General features: G+C 41.2%; 1 protein-coding gene across 2 annotated transcripts in view; it reads left to right on the top strand.

The window, feature by feature from the left end:
* The window catches only part of LOC129859687 (ATP-binding cassette sub-family C member 4-like), a 42372-nt gene that overhangs the window by 2265 nt on the left and 16296 nt on the right, over positions 1–23811 (top strand). Inside the window, exons 2-10 of one of the 2 annotated variants that reach the window (XM_055929754.1) lie at positions 8404–8514; positions 8999–9119; positions 9288–9512; positions 9593–9682; positions 10189–10352; positions 10744–10869; positions 19406–19655; positions 19769–19876; positions 22443–22532. In XM_055929754.1, coding sequence (XP_055785729.1) covers positions 8404–8514; positions 8999–9119; positions 9288–9512; positions 9593–9682; positions 10189–10352; positions 10744–10869; positions 19406–19655; positions 19769–19876; positions 22443–22532 — 1285 coding nt within the window. Of the gene's footprint in view, positions 1–8403; positions 8515–8998; positions 9120–9287; positions 9513–9592; positions 9683–10188; positions 10353–10743; positions 10870–19405; positions 19656–19768; positions 19877–22442; positions 22533–23811 lie in introns of those variants that run through there. The other variant, XM_055929755.1, reaches the window with a different exon arrangement.

Genomic DNA, 23811 nt, shown 5'->3' with positions numbered 1-23811 from the left:
AGTTATCACAGTGGCATCATGAACATTCTATTGTCGTCCGACATCAAACTTGAAATTGTCGTTATGAAAAAGTATAAACACAAAAACTACAGGCTGCATGACACCAATAAACCCATCTGTTTTAACAATGAATTTAGTATGTGTCAATGTAGCAAACCAGGCAACTAAATACAACTTTCTAAACAATGTTTTGGTTCGTTTCTAGCTTCAAATAATGACCATATCATATAGCTGACCATCTTAACTTTAGCTAATTTGTATGAATTATTACAAGAAAATAAACTTACAACAAGATCATTATTTACAAGGTAATAGCAAGCTAATTGCAGAAAATAGCTTATGATTGTGAGTGTGATGAAATAAAAACAGGGGATTCTACCAGATACTTTTTTTTACTTGGACACTGTCTCATTGGCCTAACCTTATATCCTAATTTGACTGGTGCAGGTCATGTTGTTCTTCACATTACCGTCTCTGGTAAACACACACTATATCAAAGTTTATTTGTCACATGCACAGGACACAGAAAGTGTAAACGGTACAGTGAAATGGTTACTTGCATAGTGCAGTCTTTTGTTCAGACATGTAGCTAGCTAGCTAAACAATGAACCATAATCCCAACTCATAATGTTACTACCCTGCATGAATCTGCAGGTAGCTAACCAACTAGGTTCAATGTTAACCTGTTGAGGCTGGGGGCGCTGTTGTCACTATTTATGGTAATCTTGTAATTTTTGAAACGGCTTCCTACAAAATTCTTGATCGTACAATATGCATATTATTATTATTATTGGATAGAAAACAGTCTATAGTTTCTATAGGAGTTGAAATTTTGTCTCTAAGTGGAACAGAACCCATTCTACAGCAATTTCCCTGACATGGAGTCAGATTTCAGAAATGTTGGCCCCTGATCTGGAGTCAGTTAAAAGGCCACTGTTATTGCTATGAGTATACGGACACTGCTTACGTCTTCCCCTGGATGCCTTTACGTGATGACGATTTGAATGGGGTCGATTGCGCGTTCACAGGCACTACAAATTAAAAAACCCTGTAGCTAGTCACTCTTTTGGAGCTGCGTCATGCGCCTGGAGGACACCGACCCGCACCTGTTCCAAGCATTAGTGTTGGGAGTAATCTTTCTCCGGTCATGTTAAGACTCGTTATAGGAGTTAAAAACATCATAAGGTAGTTAATTTAAAGCGTTTTATAGCAATTTATATCCGTTTAGTGCGATTTTGGGACATTTATTTCTGAAACGCTGTGAATCGCTGGGCACGCTTCCAGTTCATGCTGAACGCAGTTGGCATTTCCACATGGCAAGAGGACAGCTTTCCACCAAAAGACGATTAGACCCAAGAAAGGATCCTTTGCCCAAGATACTGATGGAAGAACAGCTCAAAGTAGGACATTTTTATTATGATAAATCGTGTTTCTGTCGAAAAATGTTAGTGGCTTAGGACGCCATGTTTTTTGACGTAGCTTCGCTTGGCGCAAACTGTATTGAAAAGTAAGGATAATTTAAAAAATGTAATTCCGCGATTGTATTAAGAATTAAATTGTCTATCAATCGCTGTCCACCCTATATTTTTTAGTCACGTTTATGAGTATTTATGTATACGAGTAGATCACTGTCTAATAGGCCGCACGGACATTTCCTCACCAGCTGGGCTACTTTCCCCATTGTCTAACCATGATTTTGGTGGCTAAATATGCACATTTTCGAACAAACTGTATATGCATGTTGTAATGTGATGTTACAGGGGTGTCATCTGAAGAATTCTGAGAAGGTTAGTGAAAAAGTAATATATTTTGGCGATGTTTACGTTATCGCTCACTTTGGCTAGAATTAATGCTGGGGTAATGTTTGCACATGTGCTATGCTAATATAACGATTTATTGTGTTTTCGCTGTAAGACACTTAGAAAATCTGAAATATTGTCTGTATTCACAGGATCTGTGTCTTTCGATTAGTGTATGCTGTGTATTTTTACGAAATGTTTGATGATTAGTAAGTAGGTAAACACGTTGCTCTATGTAGTTATTCTAGTCCATTTGTGACGGTGGGTGCAATTGTAACCTATGCCATCTACCTGAAATATGCACATTTTTCTAACAAAACCTATCCCATACCATAAATATGTTATCAGACTGTCATCTGATGAGTTTTTTTCTTGGTTAGGGGCTATAAATATCTTAGTTTAGCCGAATTAGTGATAGCTACTGTTGTTGGTGGACAAATAAAAGATGGTGGATTATGCTAATGTGTTTTTAGCTAATAGATTTACATCTTTACATATTGTGTCTTCCCTGTAAAACATTTTAAAAATCGGACATGTTGGCTGGATTCACAAGATCTGTGTCTTTCATTAGCTGTATTGGACTTTAATGTGTGAAAGTTAAATATTTAAAAAAAATATTTTTTTTTGAATTTCGCGGCTCTGCCTTTTCAGTGGGGGTGGGGGGGGAGTGCCGCTAGCGGCACCCTCATCCTAGACAGGTTAACTAGCTAGCTAACATTAGGCTATAACTAGCAATGCAAATGGCTCCGAGATATGAATAATATTACGACACAGATCATACATGTAACATTAGCTATCAACCCAGCCAGCTAATGTTAGCTAGTTGGCTAAGAGGAGGCTTTAACTTGCATTGAAAACGACTTTCTGAAAAATTTGAAACTGGTCATATCTGAAAATGTAGCTAGCTAAACTCTTAACCTGTCACGGATGCCATGGTTGTCCTTAGTTTGAAGATGTGCTCTCGAGAAAGGTGTTTTATACAACAGCCTGTGTGTCCTCTTTTTGACTCCCTCCACATATTTGCAATCAGAAGCCAGAATTTTCTCAATCTCCTTAGCTATCATACTCTGCTTCCACCGGGCATTCCACTGATTTCCAAACTCAGCCCTCCAGAAAGTGGAGAGCAGCACTTTTGCAGTTCTTCGTGATATCTTTTAAAAAAAAGCCACATTAGAAATAATGACCTACACATAGTACAAGTTAGAGACAGAAGCCTGCTACATGGCAGTCCAATCCGAACTCATCTCTCGACATGTCCAGGCCATCCATTATCTCAGCCAGAAATGGCTAGAAGGTAGGTTCCTGTCTTTTTCCGGGGCTAAACCAACTATGCTCGTAATTTAACATTTTATTTGTATTTACAGATGGCATACACGTTTGTTATTAAAGCAGATTCAAAAGGCACTCGCACATCTGAGCAATCTTATTTGCAGGTGCATGGAAACAATTGAACAAGATGAAGGAAAAAGAAAACCGCACACTGCTCTTGATAGTATCACGTGAGGCCGATACGTAAGCTTATTAAATATCGGTGATACTATCAAGAGCAGTGTGCGGTTTCCTTTTTCCTTCATCTTATTAAGGCAGATGAAAAGTTCACATGTTCCAGAAGGTCAAAAATGCATTTTGATCAAATATATATGTTTACGTTCAAATGCCTCTCCTGTGAAGTAGTGACGCGCGACATATGCCTAGTTTCCTGAAATGAGTCGATGTACACTTAGCTGATAATGTTTACTTTGCAAGCTACCGTTAGAAACTTTGTACAGTTGCCTGAACATAGTGGTATGTAAACCCAACGTAGGCATACCTAGCGAAGTATTCAGACCCCTTGACTTTTTCCACATTATGTTACAATACAGCCTTATTATAAAATGGATTGAATACAAATATTTCCTCATCAATCTACACACAATACCCCATAATGACAAAGCGAAAACAGGTCTTTTGAAATGTTTGCAAATTTCTTAAAGAAAAAACAGAAATACCCTATCATAGCAAAAGGTATTCAGACCCTTTGCTATGATACTTAAAATTAAGCTCAGGTGCATCCTGTTTCCATTGATCATCCTTGAGATGTTTCTACAACTTGATTGGAGTCTACATGTGGTAAATTAATTTGATTGAACATGATTCGGAAAGGCACACGCCTGTCTATATAAGGTCCCACAGTTGACAGTCCATGTCAGAGCAAAAACCAAGCCATGAGGTCGAAGGAATTCTCTGTAGAGCACAGAGACTGGATTGTGTCGAGGAACAGATCTGCGAAAGGGTACCAAAAATGTCTGCAGCAATTGAAGGTCCCCAAGAACACAGTGGCCTCCATCATTCTTAAATGAAAGAAGTTTGGAACCCCCATGACTCTTCCTAGAGCTGGCCACCCGGTCAAACTGAGCAATCGGAGGAGAAGGGCTTTGGTCAGGGAGGTGACCAAGAACATGATGCTCACTCTGACAGAGCTCTAGAGTTCCTCTGTGGAGATGGGAGAACCTTCCAGAAGGACAACCATCTCTGCAGCACTCCACCAATTAGGCCTTTATGGTAGAGTGGCCAGACAGAAGCCGCTCCTCAGTAAAAGGCATATGACAGCCCGCTTGGAGTTTGCCAAAAGGCAACTAAAAACTCTCAGACCATGAGAAACAAGATTCTCTGGTCTGATGAAACCAAGATTGAACTCTTTTCCCTGAATGCCAAGCGTCACGTCTGGAGGAAACCTGGCACCATACCTACGGTGAAGCATGGTGGTGGCAGCATCATGCTGTGGGGATGTTTTTCAGCGACAGAGACTGGGAGACTAGTCAGGCTCGAGGCAAAGATGAACAGAGCAAAGTACAGAGAGATCCTTGATGCAAACCTGCTCCAGAGCGCACAGGACCTCAGACTGGGGTGAAGGTTCACCTTCCAACAGGACAACGACCCTAAGAATGGGAGAAATTCCCCAAATACAGGTGTGCCAAGCTTGTAGTGTCATACCCAAGAAGATTTGAGGCTGTAATTACTGCTAAAGGTGCTTCAACAGAGTACTGAGTAAAGGGTCTGAATACTTATGTGCTATCAGTTTTTGAAAAACTTTTTCAATGTACAATTTTTATTTTATTTTTTAAAACACGTTTTTTTGCTTTGTTATTATGGGGTATTGTGTGTTGATTGATGAGCGGGTGGGAAATGATTTAATCAATTTTAAAATAAGGCTGTAACCTACCAAAATGTGGAAAAAGTCAAGGGGTCTTGAATACTTTCCGAAGGCACTGTGTGTGTGATATATACCACCGTTCAAAAGTTTGGGGTCAGTTAGAAATGTCCTTGTTTTTGAAAGAAAAGCTACATTTTTGTCCAGTAAAATAACTTAAAATTGATCAGAAATACAGTGTAGACATTGTTAATGTTGTAAATTACTGTTGTAGCTGGAAACTGCAGTTCTTTTAATGGAATATCTACATAGGTGTACAGAGGCCCATTATCAGCAACCATCACTCCTGTGTTCCAATGGCACATTGTGTTAGCTAATCCAAGTTTATCATTTTAAAAGGCTAATTGATCATTTGAAAAGCCTTTTGCAATTGTTAGCACAACTGAAAGCTGAAAAGGAAATCCTGGCTGGCCAAACCCTTCTCTAACTCGGACGACTCTGGGCCAATTGTGCGCCGCCTCATGGGTCTCCCGGCCAGCCTGGGATCGTACCCAGCGCTGTAGTGACACCTCAAGCACTGCGATACAGTACCTTAGACCACTGCGGCACGCAGGTGGCCCTCAGTCAACAACATTTTTTGTTTCATTTCTTCCCACACTTTTCTGTGGGAGGAAATACAGTACTCAAGAACATCACTTTGGATAGGTTAAACATTTTGTTGACAGTGATTCTTGACTTGAAGTTGGTAATTCGGTTTGATCATTTATTTACTTCTTCTTTCACTTCCAACTCTTTTTCTCCCAATTTCTCTCTGCAAACTCTTTATTGCACAGAATCAATCCCAAAATTTTGATTTGTTTCTTTACCTCTATATCCAAAGTAGTTTTCTTTTCAGGTTTTCCTGTCTATACTGCCTCTGACTTGGCCTGATTTAGCTTTGCAGCAGATACTTTCTCATAATGCCAAAAGTACTCTGACAATGTCAAAATCCTTTTTGTGTGTGAACAAGAACAGCCACGTCGTCGGCGTATCCTAGACTCAACACTTTATCTTGATCTAATAATACACCCTTTGGACTTATAGCCATACTGTATAGGGCTGAGCAAGGGCAACCTTGTTTAACTCCGCACTTTATGATCATATCCTCTGTCAGGTGGCCATTTACTGTTCACTTGGCATACAGACTTGGCATACAGACATTTCACCATGTTTATCAACCTTGTTGGGAACCCATAGGCTGCCATAGCGTTCCATAAGTATTTTCGCGAGAGGAAGTCAAAAGCCTTGATCAAGAGCCACTATGTCAAAACCGTGTTCACCTTCATTTGTTTTGCTCAGGATCTCCCGTAGGGTACATGAATTGTCCTACATAAGTCTACCCTTTACAGAGTGGGTTTGTTCTTTATCAGTAAAAGTGTCCAAGCATTGTGATATTTCATTATTTATTTTTTTATGTCTAAAAACCTGTTTTTGCTTTGTCATTATGGGGTATTGTGGTCCTTTAATACATTTTAGAATAAGGCTGTAGCGTAACAAAATGTGGAAAAAAGTCAAGGGGTCTGAATACTTTCCGAATGCACTGTTTCAACAATAGTTTTTCGGTGGAATTTTCCATGTGTCAGTCTCTTTAAAAAAACACTATCTGGATATTCTCTGCTGTCACATGTTCATTTCAATTATCATCATAACCCAACATATGGTTGTATTGCTCTTGTTTATATTTTTGTTGTCTTTTGAGTTTTGTAAACAATCAATGTAAAGCTTCAAAATATCTCATGGACTGTCACTCCATGCATAGACCCACATCTATTATATTTGAGAGAGCGGTTCCATTTCTCCAGCCTCGTCCTTCAGTTTAAGTGGTGCGGCTGGCCACAGACCCCAGATTATCCATTCAATGCTGCCTGATTATCCATTCAGTGTTTTCCGGGGTTAGGAAACACCACAAAATCAGTAGAGCAAAGCAAGCAAACTGATCACAGGTCAGTCAAAAAAGTTAACCTTCTATCCCATGTGTCATAAAGCACTACTAGAGTTCAGAGAGAATGCTGCACAGTGTTGATGCACAGTATGATGAACTGGTTGTTTTGAGCAAGATGAAGATTTGTGATTTGACACATCCAGATCTGAATGTGCCATTCCACACTGGTCGTTGCTTCAGTCTAGAAGGAGGCAACCAGTTGCAATGCTCTTTCAAGCTGAAAAACAAGGTAACAGTAGCTAGGTTTGCATCCAATTAGTGACAGATTCCCATGTGAATATTCAAAAATCTTTATAAAACAATTTGCGCATTTTAGACCTGAGATGTTTCCATCAAACTGACTTTTTGCGGATAAAAGGCTGTGTGAGGACATAGTGCACATAACAATAACTTTTGCCTTTCAATTTCCATGTACTGAATGAAAAATACAAGTTAATTGGGTTTCCATCACATTTATCAACACTACTGATGGTTTTGTCACAACTGTTGTTATATGACAAATGTGTCCACTCTGGTCTTGGCACATGTGCTTGAACCAACATCTCGCTGATGCAGTGTGGGTAGTCTACTTACCTACATTATGAGATTATTATGAATAACCAATATTATTTGTATTTGTCGAACGGCAGCCAAGCAGCGATCATCATGTCACCAGAATAAGACCCTCGATATTTATTGGAAAGGAAAATCACCTTACACATTCACCACCCAGTGAAGTTCATCATAATTGATTTAATCTGTAGTTTAATAAACTGCATGCTTTCCCACGTCGTAGTGGGAGGACCACACAACATATCATCTCGTGACTCCAAATTTACTACGATATGAAGGTTATTATATCAATATTTTCCCATAAATACATTTTTACCAACAAATGGATCCCACCATGTCGAACTAAACGTGTTCTGTCGACATTTATACAATTGTATAAATTGCATTTAGATGTAAAAACATTGTTCTTGCATGCATATTGATCACGCTACAGTTGCCACCTGTAATAGGATATTCTTTGTTCCATACTATTTCCTATATCAGTGACACTGCTGAGGGAGAGTGGCTGAGGTCACGTAAAGTTGTCTGACACAACTAAAACAAATGAGCTATTGGTTAACACATTCATAAATAAGTAGCTTTATCTTTTTAAGGTACATCTAATTTGTTACTCTTCAACCAAGTTGTCGTAGGGCAGTGCAAACAAACCAGGCCCTCCTACTACATGTATATCCTAATAAAATAAAAAACATAAAGCAGAACATTGAGTACAGTGCATTTTGACGTTGGGGTTCTTGGATTAAATGTTGCTCATACACATCCACTTCCTGTTTTGTGTTTTCTCTTTCCTCAATGTGCATTGGTTAATAATTGCATTAGTTAATTGGTTATTGCATTGGTTAATTAATGCATTGGTTAATTGGCTATTGCATTGGTTAATTGATACATTTGTAAATTAACCTGCTCTGTCTCTCTCTCCCCTCCTTTTTATTCTCTATCAGTTGGGTAACCCCTTTATTCAGTATTGGAAATAAGCGGAGGCTAGAGGAAGATGACATGTACCAAGTACTTCCCGATGATGCTTCTCAGGGCCTGGGAGAGGAACTACAGAGGTATGACATACTGTGGCCCAGCTCTATTTTTCCCTGGGCCTATCCCCTAACCTAGCCCTATCCCCTAGCCTAGCCCTATCCCCTAGCCTAGCCCTATCCCCTAGCCTTATCCCCCAGCCCTATCCCCTTATCTTCTAGCCTAGTCCTATCCCCTAGCCTAGCCCTAGTCCGATCCCCTAGCCCTATCCCCATCTCCCAGACCTATCCCCTAGCCTTATCCCCTAGCCTAGCCCTATCCCCTAGCCTATCCCTTTCACTCTTCATTGTTTACATCCCTTATTGTATTGTTGGTCTTTTTTTGTTTTGTTTCCTGAGCGTTGATTGATGACTTTCCCTGGCTCCATTTGGAGTTTTATGCTATACCACTGAATTTAGCACCATTGTGTATTTAGGCTCCAAATAGCCCCAGGTAGAGATTACAAAAATATCAATGGCCTGTATTCTGTTTTCTGATCATAATCTAACAATGTGCTAATCTTTACAGACATTGGGATAAGGAGGTTCGAATGGCTGCCAAGGAACTGCGGATGCCCAAACTCACCAAAGCCATCGTGAAGTGCTATGGGAAACCCTACGCAGTGCTGGGGATCTTTAGTTTCACTGTAGTATGTAGAAATATACGTTTGCCTGTTTTTTAAAAGAACATTTGATCTATGTACCTACGGTACATGGTGAGTGGGTTATCTATCCATATATGTCAGCTTTTACAGTGTAATTAAGTGGATTTGAATTCAGGTTGAAATCGCTCTACCTCTCTCTTGTTCCCCCAATAGGAGGTGGTTAAGGTGATCCAGCCAGTGTTCTTGGGAAAGCTGATCCAATACTTTGAGAAGTACGATCCTGATAATATGGACGCACTCTATGAGGCCTTTGGCTACGCTGCTGGTGTCTCTCTGTCCACCGTTGCACTGACCGTCCTCCAAAGTCTCTACTTCTACCACGTCCTGAGGACCGGCATGAAGATACGAGTGGCCATGTGTCACATGATCTACAAGAAGGTCATTCTACGCTGCATACTTGCATTATACAAATTAAAATCTTTAAGAACAATTTACTAGTAAATTGAATTCCCCCATAGGCCCTGTGTCTCAGCAGTGCAGCGATGGGAAGAACAACCACGGGCCAAATAGTGAACCTGCTATCCAACGATGTCAACAGGTTTGATGAGGTAAATGCAGGAAGTGCGTGAAGACAGGAGCTTTCATTGGATGAAATGGTTGAGCACATCATCTCCCTCAGTTCATTCCATAGGTTTCTGAAGAGTTTGGCTGTAGCTTATATGACAATTGAAACTTCATCAAATGTACAGGAATGGAATGCACCAATATTTGAGCTGTCTTGTCATCCTGTCCGTACAAAAGTTAAAAGTACATAAGTTAAATCCAGACGGAGAGAACAAAGTCATGGATGAATGGAAAATGCAGATGGTTGCTTAGCACAAATGTTTACAATAGTTCGATGCTAAACTCAAACCAGACTGAAAGAATATAAATGTATATAACATGGAGAGCCCATGCAGCTTCTTCGGTGGTATAAAGATTATGACAAGCGTGGCCTGTTGTATTAGGTCATGAATCCAGCTCGAAGGATCATATCATCTATGTTGTGCTAAATGCAACTACTTAGAAACATTACGTAACAGCTAAATTAACCAAGGATTACTGGTCTTTGTAGGTGACCACCAATCTGCACTACCTCTGGATAGCACCTCTGCAGGCTGTGGTGGTTATCATACTCCTGTGGTATGAGATTGGCCCGTCGTGCCTGGCAGGCGTGGCTGTCCTTTTGTTCCTTATGCCACTACAGACCATGTTTGGAAAGCTCTTTGGCTCCCTCAGGTGAATTACATACGTTACATGACATGACTTGAATTTACAGTCAGAGTGGGGTCTTAGTAGAAGTTGACTGTTCTTATCTGTAGGGGGCAACATGTTTCAGTGAGTGGTTCCTATGCTTCAATGATTATGTCATAGAGCTACCTTAGGTCAACCTATATGTTAATGATGTCCATGTTTTAAACCCCTTTTCAGTTTTGACTGTAATGATTACCTCTTGGAACACTTCAAGCACGTGTGAAGAAAAGTTAGGCGTTATGAAACCTCTGATTCTACGAAAGAGATATCTTAATTGTAAACATTGCCATCGGTTCATTAAACTCAGGAAACGTCAGACGTTTTTGTTCACAAGGAGATATGTCTGAACTGACTGAGTGAACTCCTTTCCTTGCAGGAGTAAAACTGCTGTCCTCACAGACAGTAGAATACGCACCATGAATGAAGTGGTGTCTGGAATCAGGATCATCAAAATGTATGCCTGGGAGAAGCCCTTCTCAGCACTGGTCAATGAAGTCCGAAGGTAAAAACTACAGTAACATAAATGGTATATGTTTATTTCTATTAGCTAGATACACAAATGGTATGATAAACCAAGGTCCCCCAGCTAGATGGGATTGATCCCTTTAACATTCGCATTCCTTGTACAGTCCATTTTGTCTGGATGGTGGAGCCATGGTGCTTGAACCCCGCCATGGCTGTTTGCAGCTATATATTTACATGAATTTCCCCTATGGGAGAATAAATATGTATTGATTTGAATTGAAAATAACTTTTTGCATGTTTGCACCTGTTGTTTTCAAAAGGGAATATCGAAGACCAGAAAGTAAATGGGTCGTTCCACCAAATGAATACCTTCTGGGTAGTGTAACTTATTTCACCTAATTTTAACATTCTGTCATAAAGAGCACATGTTCAACGTAAAACTTCTTGTCAATAGGGGGAGCTGTTAGCACTTTGTAATAATGACGTTCCCAAATGAAACTGCCTCGTACTCAATTCTTGCTCGTACAATATGCATATTATTATTACTATTGGATAGAAAACACTCTCTAGTTTCTAAAACCGTTTGAATTATATCTGTGAGTGAAACAGAACTGGACTTTCCTATGTGGATGTGAGAATGCCAAATTTTCCAAGCTGCTCTGAGACCTGTGTATAAATCTGCCTGTCTTCTATTGGTTGAGATTCACTGCATACGCCTTCCCCTGGATGTTAGCGAATAGGGAGACTTGAAATGGAGTCTCTACGTAGATCTCAAAGGTTATAAATCACTTGGCAAAGACGTGTCTGGTCTTTTCCCTCTTCGCTCTGACGCACTGAGGACCTTGGCATATTGTACTAGAACCATCGGTTATAGATCTTAGACATTTCCGGCTGTGTTTTTATTCGATATAGGCTTTAAAGACATCATAATCTTGTTATTTTAAACCGAATTATATCAGTTTATGTCAGTATATTGCGATTTTCGGGTATTTCATTTCCTGGCGTTCTAGGGGGTTGGGTATCTCTCTCTCTCATGCTAATGTTTACTGCTAATTGCAACGTTGAAGAGGACGTTATACAACCTAGCAACGATTCTTTTGGACAAAGGACACCATTCCCAAGATTCTGATGAGAGTTCATCAAAAAGTAAGAACTATTTATGCTGATAATTCGTTGTTCTGTTGAAAAATGTCAAATGCATAAGCCGCCATTAATTGCAGTGCAGCCTCGCTTTATCGCACGCTGTATTTTGAAGTAACGTTAATTTAAAAAATGTAACCCAGCGATTGCATTAAGAACTAATTTGTCTTTCAATTGCTGTCCAACCTGTATTTTTTTGTCAAGTTTTGGAATAGTTACTGATTAGAATAGGTGCCTCTTCAAAGATTTCTCCTGACTTTTTCTGGGCAGCTTTGCTACTTTTCTCATTGTATAACCACGATTTGTGGCGCTAAATATGCACATTTTCGAACAAACTCTATATGCATTGTGTAATATGATGTTATAGGACTGTCATCTGAAGAATTCTGAGAAGGTTAGTGAAAAAATTAATATATTTTGGTGGTTTATACGTTATCGCTATTTTGGCTTGAATCAATGCTGTTGTGATGTTTGCTATTGTGGTAAGCTAATATAACGCTATATTGTGTTTTCGCTGTAAAACACTTAGGAAATCTGAAAGATTGGCTGGATTCACAAGATCTGTGTCTTTCATTTGCTGTACGCTGTGTATTTTTAAGAAATGTTTTATGATGAGTAATTAGCTAATACACGGTGGTCTCTGTAGTAATTCTAGTTGCTTTGGTGAGAGTTGTGATGGTGGCTGCAATGGTAAACTATGATTTATACCTGAAATATGCACATTTTTCTAACAAAACATATTTATTGTATAGCATATGTTATCAGACTGTCATCTGATGAAGTTGTTTCTTGGTTAGTGGCTATTTATATCTTTATTTGGTCGAATTTGTGATAGCTACTGATGCAGTAAGAAAAGGGTGGAGTAAAAAAAGTGGTGTCTTTTGCTAACGTGGTTAGCTAATAGATTTACATATTGTGTCTTCCCTGTAAAACATTTTAAAAATCAGAAATGATGGCTGGATTCACAAGATGTGTATCTTTCATCTGGTGTCTTGGACTTGTGATGTAATGATATTTAGATGCTACTATTTACTTGTGATGCTATGCTAGCCTATGCTAGTCTGTTTTTTTTTACTGATGGTGGTGCTCCCGGACCCGGGTTTGTGAGGAAGTAGAGGTTAAAGGAGAAATCCACCCAAAACCCCTCGCTCCTTTAATTTACATTGTTAAATAACACTAATATGTGAGAACACTATTGTTTGTAAACTAATGTTAAAGTAAGGTTGGTAGCAACATCCAAAATCATTGTGTAAATCTGTTCCAGCTCAAGTCAACTACAAAATCCACAATGCAATGCTCTCTCTATGGGCTGGCTAGCTAGCTAGCTAGATAGCACATGTAGCTACACACAGTAATATCAAAGACAATATCAGCATGTAAAGTAGCTAGTTAGCTGTAAAATCACCTAAACAAACTGCACTATCAATTTAGAAGTCTACAATATCACCATGTTCAACCTGTAGTTTGATGTACCTCACAGAGTGGTCTTAACATTCGCAACGGCAGATACATTTGAGGAGATGGAAAATGTTGCCCATGCTACATCAAGGAGCGCTTATGGAGCCAGATACCTGCCAATAGGTTGAACATGCGTATCATTAGGATTGTAAGAAAATCCATACGTAAATTGTTAGGATCGTAACACGGAACCCAAACCGGCTGCGCCCCCGCTGTAATCTATTCAACTGAAATGTGTCTTCTGCATTTACCCAACCCTTTTGAATCAGAGGGGTGCGGGGGGCTGCCTTAATCGACATCCACGTCTTCAGCGCCCAGGGAACAGTGGGTTAACTGTCTTGCTCAGGGGCAGAATGACAGATGTTTACCTTGTCAGCTCAGGGATTCGATCCAGCAACCTTCCGGTTACTGGCCCAATGCTCTAACCACTAGGCTACCTGTAATGGAGTACAGGCTTAACATGACAACAGAGACAGAATATAATAAGGAATTTTATTGAATAGTTTGTGGCTGGTAATTATGCTGTATTGGACAGTATCATATGGAATGTTTCTGGATGAAATGAGACATCTGCGTGTAGCCACACATTCCATAAGCGATATGCATGATTAACATGAAACAGATTTCTGCATAAATTTGTCACAAAATTTGATCTGATCTTCATCTTAGTCACAACAATAGACAAACACAGTGTGCTTAAACTAATAACACACAAATTATTGTATTTTTCGTGTCTATATTGAATACATAATGTAAACATACACAGTGTAGGTTAGAAAAAGTATGTGAACCCCTAGGCTAATGACTTTTCCAAAAGCTAATTGGAGTCAGGAGTCCAGGAGAACTGATTGCTGGGGCTGATATCAAGCAAACGGAAGACATTTTGTTTATGATGAGATTAAATAAAAATGCCAAGAGTTAAAGGCAGCAGTAGGTCTACTGAGCTCATAAAGCATGGATGACATATTTGAGTCGCTGATGAATCAACTGATCAAATGACTACTGTTGCAAAGCTTCACTTGAGCAAGGTTACTTAAAATCAAATATGAATGACTAGCTTACAGACCACGATTGCTGCGATGGATTGTCGATGAGGCCATTCAACAAGTTCTCTTGAGTTCAGCTTAGTAAAGCCCACGCCTATGCAGCCAAGTAGCTCTGATCAGTACTCAGTCTGTGTAGATCAGTGGACGGGAATTCTCATACCCGGCGGGGTACGACCATGGATGACACGCCAGTGTTATATAGTGTTCCATTCGTTGAGCCACTACCAACAGCGTAGATGCACCATTTTCCCTGTAGAGGATAGCTAAATTGCATGTTGTTTAGCAAATGGTGTTGATATTGCCTGCCTTGACAGCAGAGGGGGCACTTGATAATTGTAATGGCCGTTACTCCAGCACCTTAGTTCGGAGTTCACTCCTATCCAAATCATATAGCTGTGAACAGCACGACAGCAATCAGCCTGTGTAGACCAGTGTACGGGAGTGCTCACGGCCGGCCGGGCACGACCATGAAAGACGTGCCGACGTTATGGCGTTCCATACATTCTAATAGACTTAATAGAGAGGAGAGAGCAATAGCGAGGGAAGAGGAAACAGCACAACATGTGGAAAGAGTAGGCCCGTGGTCTACACACCTGAAACCATACGTAATGCCTAAACTGCGCTAGATCAACATGACATGATCAAATTGGCATAGCCCTATGATGAGTAAACAAGATTGCCACCAGTAAGCATGTCATTGAATGTCTATCCTGTACATATGACAATAACATTTGATTGTATTGGTTTGTGCAGGCATGATATCCGCTACAAAGAAGACTACGCTATAATGACTATGCATTGCGTGCAGAACTTAAGAATGAAGTGACAATGAGTAACGATGAATATCGTCAGATAATAGGCTAAGCATGGATTATACTTGCGAGCCACTACCAGCAGCATATAGCCAATGCGACATTGTCCATGCGGAGGATATATCTCTGTGTACTTCCTGAAAAATAAAGTTTGACACAAGACAACATATTAGGCACGTTCATATTGCACTTTAGCCCTGGGCTAAGGGAGATTTTAGTAAACGTGCATTTACAATGATCCATCCAGATCTGATAGCCAGTCATAGCTGCGGGAACTAGGGGTGCTGAGGGTGCTGCAGCACCCCATGATAAATCACAATGAAAACATAGTTTTATATAAAAAATAAATCCACCAAATTAGTGCACTCGGCCTCTATTACTCCTGTACGAGCAGATAAAAATACTCGTCAGTAGAGTCGGGAGAAAAATACCTAAATATATATATATATTGGATGGCTAAACGTGGCAGCATGATGGGGGAATCAAAATGCCGCCAGGGACATGTGATGAGAAACAAAAGTAGGCTACAGTGATACTTCAGTGACAAGCGTCGGCTGGGCAAGTAGCCTGTAGCTATCCCTGCAAATTGAAATACAGTGGACAATGATGATCCGTCCGAGTATTCGGGGTCCACCCCTTGCATCGATTTCCACAAATAATTCCACTTGTTGAATAGCCTACAGTTACCGGCTCAGAAACCAGGAATTAAAAAATATGCCATGGATAGTGAAATTATTTGATTGAAATGAGCAACAATCCCCACACAGAAATACCCTCTGAAGCGCAGGCTGAAGCCTGAGGTAGCCTACACGATTGCCATGAAGGCAAAGCATGACGGTGTAAATTACAGAGACAATGTGGATAAGTTGTCGAAGACTGTTGATGCAAATCTAATACAACACGTTACTGAGTACCACTCTCTGTATTTTCAAGCATAGTGGTGGCTGCATCATGTTATGGTTATGCTTCTAATCATTAAGGACTGGGAAGTTTTTCAGGATAAAATATAAATGGAATGGAGCTAAGCACAAGCAAAATCCTAGAGGAAAACCTTGTTCAGTCTGCTTTCCACCAGACACTGGGAGATTAATTACCCTTCAGCAAGACAGTAACCTAAAACACCAAAGGCCAAATCTACACTGGAGTTGCTTACCAAGAAGACAGTGACCGAGTTACCGTTTGGAATTAAATCTACCTAAAAATGCTTGTCTTGCAGTGATCAACAACAAATTTGAAAGAACATGTTGTAAGAATAATGGGAAAAGTTGCAAAATCCAGGTGTGGAATGCTCTTAGAGACTTACTCAGAAAGACAGACTCACAGCTGTAATCGCTGCCAACGTTGGTTCTTCAAAGTATTAACTTATGTAAATTATATATTTCTGTATTTGATTTTCAATAAATTAGCAAAAAATTCTAAAAACATGTTTTCACTTTGTCATTATGGGCTATTGGCTATATTATGGGTGAGAAATAAAATCAATGTAATCCATTTTGTATTCAGGCTGTAATGCAACAAAATGTGGAGTCAAGTCAAGTGGTATGAATACTTTCTGAAGGCACATATGCGTGTCTGCATGTGCGGTTTATAGTATTTGGCTGAGGGCCAGGCACCCCTAGCAGGGCCTCACAGAGGGAGCAAAACCACATTGACTTCACCAGCTGCCAGCAAACAGCTTTCAGTTACATCACAGGTCTGGTCCCCTGATCCCTCTCACCATGAACAGCCAACACTATCCAGCCATGAGACCTGGTCATATCGTAGTCTTCTTTCTGCTTCTCTTTGGCCTTTAACATGAGGAGAATTGGCATGTTTTTGTCTCTGAATGTTATTGAATGTTACATTCTATGGTAGCTTTTAGTGGAATGTCTGGGGCATTTGTGGAATTCCCATTCCCAAAACATTCTACCTCTCATATTCCTGGCTGCAGCAAAGTGCACAAAAGCTGTAATAGTCATCCTGCAGTTCTTCTTCCATTTTTCTTTATCTGTGAAAAACCTTTGTTAAAATCTATTGATGCATCCATACACCACATCAGTGACTTGTTTCATCAATAAGTGCATAGATGACGTCGTCCCACAGTGACCGTACGTACATACCCCAACCAGAAGCCATGGATTACAGGTAACATCCGTACTGAGCTAAAGGCTAGAGCTGCCGCTTTCAAGGACCGGGACTCTAACCCAGAAGCTTATAAGAAATCCCGCTATGCCCTCAGACAGACCATCAAACAGGCAAAGCGTCAATACAGGACTAAGATTGAATCGTACTACACTGGCTTCGATGCTCGTCGGATGTGGCAGGGCTTACAGACTATAACGGACTACAAAGGGAAGCACAGCCGCGAGCTGCCCAGTGACACGAGCCTACCAGATGAGCTAAATAACTTCTATGCTCGCTTCGAGGCACACAACACTGAAGCATGCATGAGAGCATCAGCTGTTACGGACAACTGTGTGATCACGCTCTCCGTAGCTGATGTGAGTAAGACCTTTAAAAAGTTCAACATTCACAAGGCCGCAGGGCCAGACGGATTACCAGGATGTGTACTCCGAGCATGCACTGACCAACTGGCAGGTGTCTTCACTGACATTTTAAACCTGTCCCTGACAGTCTGTAATACCTACATGTTTCAAGCAGACAACCATAGTCCCTGTGCCCAAGAACACAAAGGCTACCTGCCTAAATGACTATTGCCCCACTCACATCAACACTATTATCCCAGAAACCCTAGACCCACTCCAATTTGCATACCTCCCCAACATATCCACAGATGATGCAATCTCTATTGCACACCTACGTGAGAAAGATATTCATTGACTACAGCTCTGCGTTCAACACCATAGTGCCCTCAAAGCTCATCACTAAAATAAGGACCCTGGGACTAAATACCTCCCTCTGCAACTGGACTTCCTGGCGGCCGCCTCCAGGTGGCAAGGGTAGGTAACAACACATCTGCCACGCTGATCCTCAACAAAGGGGCCCCTCAGGGGTGCGTGCTCAGTCCCCTCCTGTACTCCCTGTTCATCCACGACTGCATGACGACTCCAACACCATCATTAAGTTTGCAGACGACACAACAGTGGTAGGCCTGATCACCGACAATGACGAGACAGCCTATAGGGAGGAGGTCAAAGACCTGGTCGGGTGGTGCCAGAATAACAACCTATCCCTCAACGTAACCAAGACTAAGGAGATGATTGTGGACTACAGGAAAAGGTGGACCCAGTACGCCCCCATTCTCATCGACGGGGCTGTAGTGGAGCAGTTTGAGAGCTTCAAGTTTCTTGGTGTCCACATCACCAACAAACTAGAATGGTCCAAACACACCAAGACAGTCGTGAAGAGGGCACGACAAAGCCTATTCCCCCTCAGGAAACTAAGATTTGGCATGGGTCCTGAGATCCTCAAAAGGTTCTACAGCAGCTGCAACATCGAGAGCATCCTGACTGGTTGCATCACTGCCTGGTACTGCAATTGCTCGGCCTCCGACCGCAAGGCACTACAGAGGGTAGTGCGTGCGACTCAGTACATCACTGGGGCTAAGCTGCTTGCCATCCAGGACCTCTACACCAGGCGATGTCAGAGGAAGGCCCTAAAAATGGTCAAAGACCCCAGCTACCCCAGTCATAGACTGTTCTCTCTACTACCACATGGCAAGCGATATCGGAGTGCTAAGTCTAGGACAAAAATACTTATTTTCCACCATCATTTGCAAATAAATTCATTAAAAAATCCTACAATGTGATTTTCTGGATTTTTTTCTTTCTCATTTTGTCTGTCATAGTTGAAGTGTACCTATGATGAAAATTACAGGCCTCTCTCATCTTTTTAAGTGGGAGAACTTGCACAATTGGTGGCTGACTAAATACCTTTTTGCCCCACTGTACCTAAAGGGGTCTTAAAATTCAAAATCAAATAGCTAAATGATCCGTATAGTATGACCATCTTAAAACAACTCCATATGTTAACTTAGTAGAACCTCCCCCAACGACTTAGACTTTTATAGGTTAAAGGAAAGATTTATAAAGACTCCATTGAATTTAACAGATGTGTAACAGAATGTTTTGTTTTATTGCATTATTATTGAAAAACTTCACTTTCATTCTTCCCTCAGGAAAGAAATCTCCAAGATCATGTCGAGCTCCTACCTCCGAGGCCTCAACATGGCCTCCTTCTTTGCGGCCAGTAAGATCATCGTCTTCATCACCTTCGCCGTCTACGTCCTCCTGGGGAACACCATCTCAGCCAGCCGGGTGTTTGTGGCAGTGTCTCTGTATGGTGCCATCAAGCTCACAGTGACCCTCTTCTTCCCACTGGCCATCGAGAAGGTGTTCGAGACCATCATCAGTATCCGCAGGATCAAGGTACTCTATAGATCATCTGGCACAAAACGGCTGATGTGCCTCACCTAGGTGCAATAAGTTATTGTAGTTTAGTAAGGTTTGTTTGGCTGAATCATCTCTCTGTTGACCCACAGCATTTCCTTCTGTTGGATGAGATTGTGAGACCCAACATGAGATTCACCCTGGAGGAAAAGAAAGAGATCTCTGTTGAGATCAAGGACTTAATTTGCTACTGGGACAAGGTGAATATTCTGGCAGGGTCAAATGTTTAATGTCCACATGTTTTATAAAAGGTTAATATTACATTTTCTTTGTATTTTACGACGAACTCGGGAGGTGAAGATCGAGTTGTGCGTCCTCCGAAACATGACCCGCCTAACCGCACTTCTTAACACCCACTTAACCAGGAAGCCAGCCACACCAATGTGTTGGAGGAAACACCATTCAACTGACGACCAAGGTCAGCCTGCAGGCACCCGGGCCCGCCACAAGGAGTTGCTAGAGTGCGATGAGCCAAGTAAAGCCCCCCCCCCCCCCGGCCTAATCCTCCCCTAACCCGGACCACGCTGGGTTAATTGTGCGCCGCCCTATGGGACTACCGATCACGGCTGGTTGTGATACAGCCCGGGATCAAACCCAGGTCTGTAGTGATGCCTCTAGCACTGCGATGCAGTGACTTAGACCACTGCGCCACTCGGGAGGCCCAAATGTCCACATTTTGATATACAGCGCCTTCAGAAAGTATTTAGACCCCTTGACTTTTTTCACATTTTGTTATGTTACAGCCTTATTCTAAAATAGATTTATTTATTTTTTCTCAGCAATCTACCCACAATACCCCATAATGACAAAGTGATAACAGGTTTTTAGAAATGTTTGCAAATGTATTTTAAAACATCTACAGAAAAACTTTATTTACTTATTTACAAGTATTCAGACCCTTTGCTATGAGACTCGAAATTGAGCTCAGGTCCATCCTTTTTCCATTGATCATCCTTGAGATGTTTCTTCAACTTGATTGGAGTCCACCTGTGGTAAATTCAATTGATTGTACATAATTTTGAAAGGCACACACCTGTCTATATAATGTCCCACAGTTGACAGTGCATGTCAGAGCAAAAACCAAACCATGAGGTTGAAGGAATTGTGCATTGAGCGCCAAGACAAGATTGTGTCGAGGCACAGATCTGGGGAAGGGTACCAAAAAATGTCTGCAGCATTGAAGGTCTCCGAGAATACAGTGGCCTCCATCATTCTTAAATGGAATAAGTTTGGAATAACCAAGACTCTTCGTAGAGCTGACCACCCGGCCAAACTGAGCAATCGGGGGAGAAGGGCCTTGGTCAGGGAGCTGATCAAGAACCCGATGTTCACTCTGACAGAGCTCCAGAGTTCCTCTGTGGAGATGGGAGAACCTTCCAGAAGGACAACCATCTCTGCAGCACTCCACCATCCAGGCCGTTATGGTAGAGTAGCTAGATGGAAGCCATTCCTCAGTAAAAGGCACATGACAGCCCGCTTGGAATTTGCCAAAAAGCACCTAAGACTCTCAGACCATGAGGAACAAGATTCTCTGGTCTAATGAAACCAAGATTGACCACTTTGGCATGAATGCCAAGCGTCACATCTGGAGGAAACCTGGCACCATCCTTACGGTGAAGCATGGTGGTGACAGCATCATGAAGGGGGGATGTTTTTCAGCGGCAGGGACTGTGAGACTAGTCAAGATCGAGGCAAAGGTGAATAGAGCAAAGTACAGAGAGATCCTTGATGAAAACCTGCTCCAGAGCTCTCAGGACCTCAGACTGGGGAGAAGGTTCACCTTCCAACAGGACAATAACCCTAAGCACACAGCCAAGACAATGCAGAAGTGGCTTCAGGACCAGTCTTTGAATGTCTTTGAGTGGTCCAGCCAGAGCCCGAACTTCATCCTGATTGAACATCTCTGGAGAGACCTGAAAATAGCTCCTAACACTCCAACAGCAACACTCCCCATCCAACCTGACAAAGCTAGTGAGGATCTGCAGAGAAGAATGTGAGAAACTCCCCAAATACAGGTGTGCCAAGCTTGTAGCCCCAGTGGTGCAGCGGTCTAAGGCACTGCATCTCAGTGCAAGAGGTGTCACTACTGTCCCTGGTTCGAATCCAGGTTGTATCACATCCGGCCGTGATTGGGAGTCCCATAGGGCGGCGCCCATTCGGTGATCCGGGTTTGGCTGGGGAAGGCCGTCATTGTAAATAAGAATTTGTAATATCAGTTTTTTATTTTTAATAAATTAGCAAACATTTCCAAAAAACAGTTTTTGCTTTGTCATTAAAGTGTATTGTGTGTAGATTGATGAGGGGGGAAAAACGATTTAAACAATGTTAGAATAAGGCTGAAAACTGTTATGTTTTAATTCTCAGAGTAAAAACTCTACGGACACTATGAAAGCTCAAACCAAGTTTATTCTTCCGAGGGTCAATACAGCTGCATTAGACAAAGACATTCACACACGCACTGATATTTAACCCATTCTCCTATGCTGAATCTCCTCCTACACATCTGAACAAACATTGCATCTTTATTGCTAGGCAGGAAACTAAGTGATACAGGCCATAAACTGGCACCCCTCAGGTCTCTATTACAACTAATGACTAATAACATTTAAAGTTCAGAAATCCAATCCTATCAAAACTAACAAAATGTGGGGAAAAGTCAAGGGTTCTGAATACTTTCCGAAGGCACTGTACAAAACAAGAAGACGCCTGTCCTGTGTGGTAACTTCATGAATTGCTATGAAATGTCCCTCCTTTCTATCACCACAGTGTCTGGATGCCCCGTCTCTCCAGAACCTGTCACTCACAGTGAAATCGGAGCAACTCGTTGTTGTCATTGGACCTGTGGGGGCTGGAAAGGTCAGAGGTCATGCATAGTTAGGACTGTTACGGTGACCATATTACGGCGGTCACGAGTTATGAAGGCAGTCAATGTCCACGTTACCATTTAGTCACAGGAACTAGGCTTTACCAAGCTCTGATGGTCATTAGTAGCCTACCAAACTTACTAACTGCCTGGTACTCAGCACTCTATTGTCCCTCTAATCACTCTGACATCGATGCAAATGTATCGAAAATGTAATCTAACACTTCATGAGAGCCCATGAGCTCAACATTTCTATAGGCTATGCAATTGCACATGAAAACAGAGTGGTGGCCTCTGTTAAAAAGAGGATCCCATCAGCTTTCTATAGACTAGGCCTACTGTATTTATTTCTCAACTTTCCTAATATTAAGCACATTGCTTCTCTTTACAACAGGAGTATAGCCTACCTGGCTGGCCAACAAAATGAACCACGGGAAAGCGTCCTCCATTCGCTATTTAAGTGCATAGATTACATTCATTTGTTTCCCCTGCCACTGTTTTGAGACCGGTGCATGATAATGGTCCATTTTAAATAAAAACAACATTTCACACATACAGTACCAGTCAACGTTTGGACACACCTACTCATTCCAGGGTTTTTCTTTATTTTACATTGTAGAATAATAGTGTAGACATCAAAACTATGAAATAACACATATGGAATCATGTAGTAACCAAAAAAGTGTTAAACAAATCAACATTTATTTTATATTTGAGATTCTTCAAAGTCTCACCCTTTGTCTCGACAGCTTTAGTATATGTAAAGACAATGTTAGATCAAGATGGGTGACAATATTACCCTATCACTTTTATATATTATCACTTTTTGTAATCATAGTTGCACGGGATGTAAGGGAATGCCACCGGGAAATTCGAGGCATTATCAAGTGCTTGTCAAGTTGTGAATGAGGGTGATGAAGTGTGCACAGCCGGTGTAAAAAAACTAAGCAGAGCTCATGCCTTTCATGCAACGTTTTTCAAATCATCAGTAGAGTCACATCATGCAGCCTTACAATGTATTCAAACTCAAAACATATAGTCCAACATTTGTAGAACAGCTAAAGTTACATTAATAATTCTATATTAAGCATATAGGAGTACCTATCTTTGTTAACCGCTCAACACGGAATAGCCGCATGTGCGCACTCCTTCAAATCGTTTGGAGAAAATATATTTTATTCATCTTTGTTCAATTGTATTCTTCATACTATAAAATAATGCCACGGAATTCTAATCAATTCTTGTCTGCTAAATGAACTAGTGTAGCCCACA

Source organism: Salvelinus fontinalis, chromosome 7, assembly GCF_029448725.1.
Source record: "Salvelinus fontinalis isolate EN_2023a chromosome 7, ASM2944872v1, whole genome shotgun sequence".
NCBI lineage: Eukaryota > Metazoa > Chordata > Actinopteri > Salmoniformes > Salmonidae > Salvelinus > Salvelinus fontinalis.
Note: the sequence above shows the minus strand (reverse complement) of the source record. Positions and strands in the feature narration are given on the sequence as shown.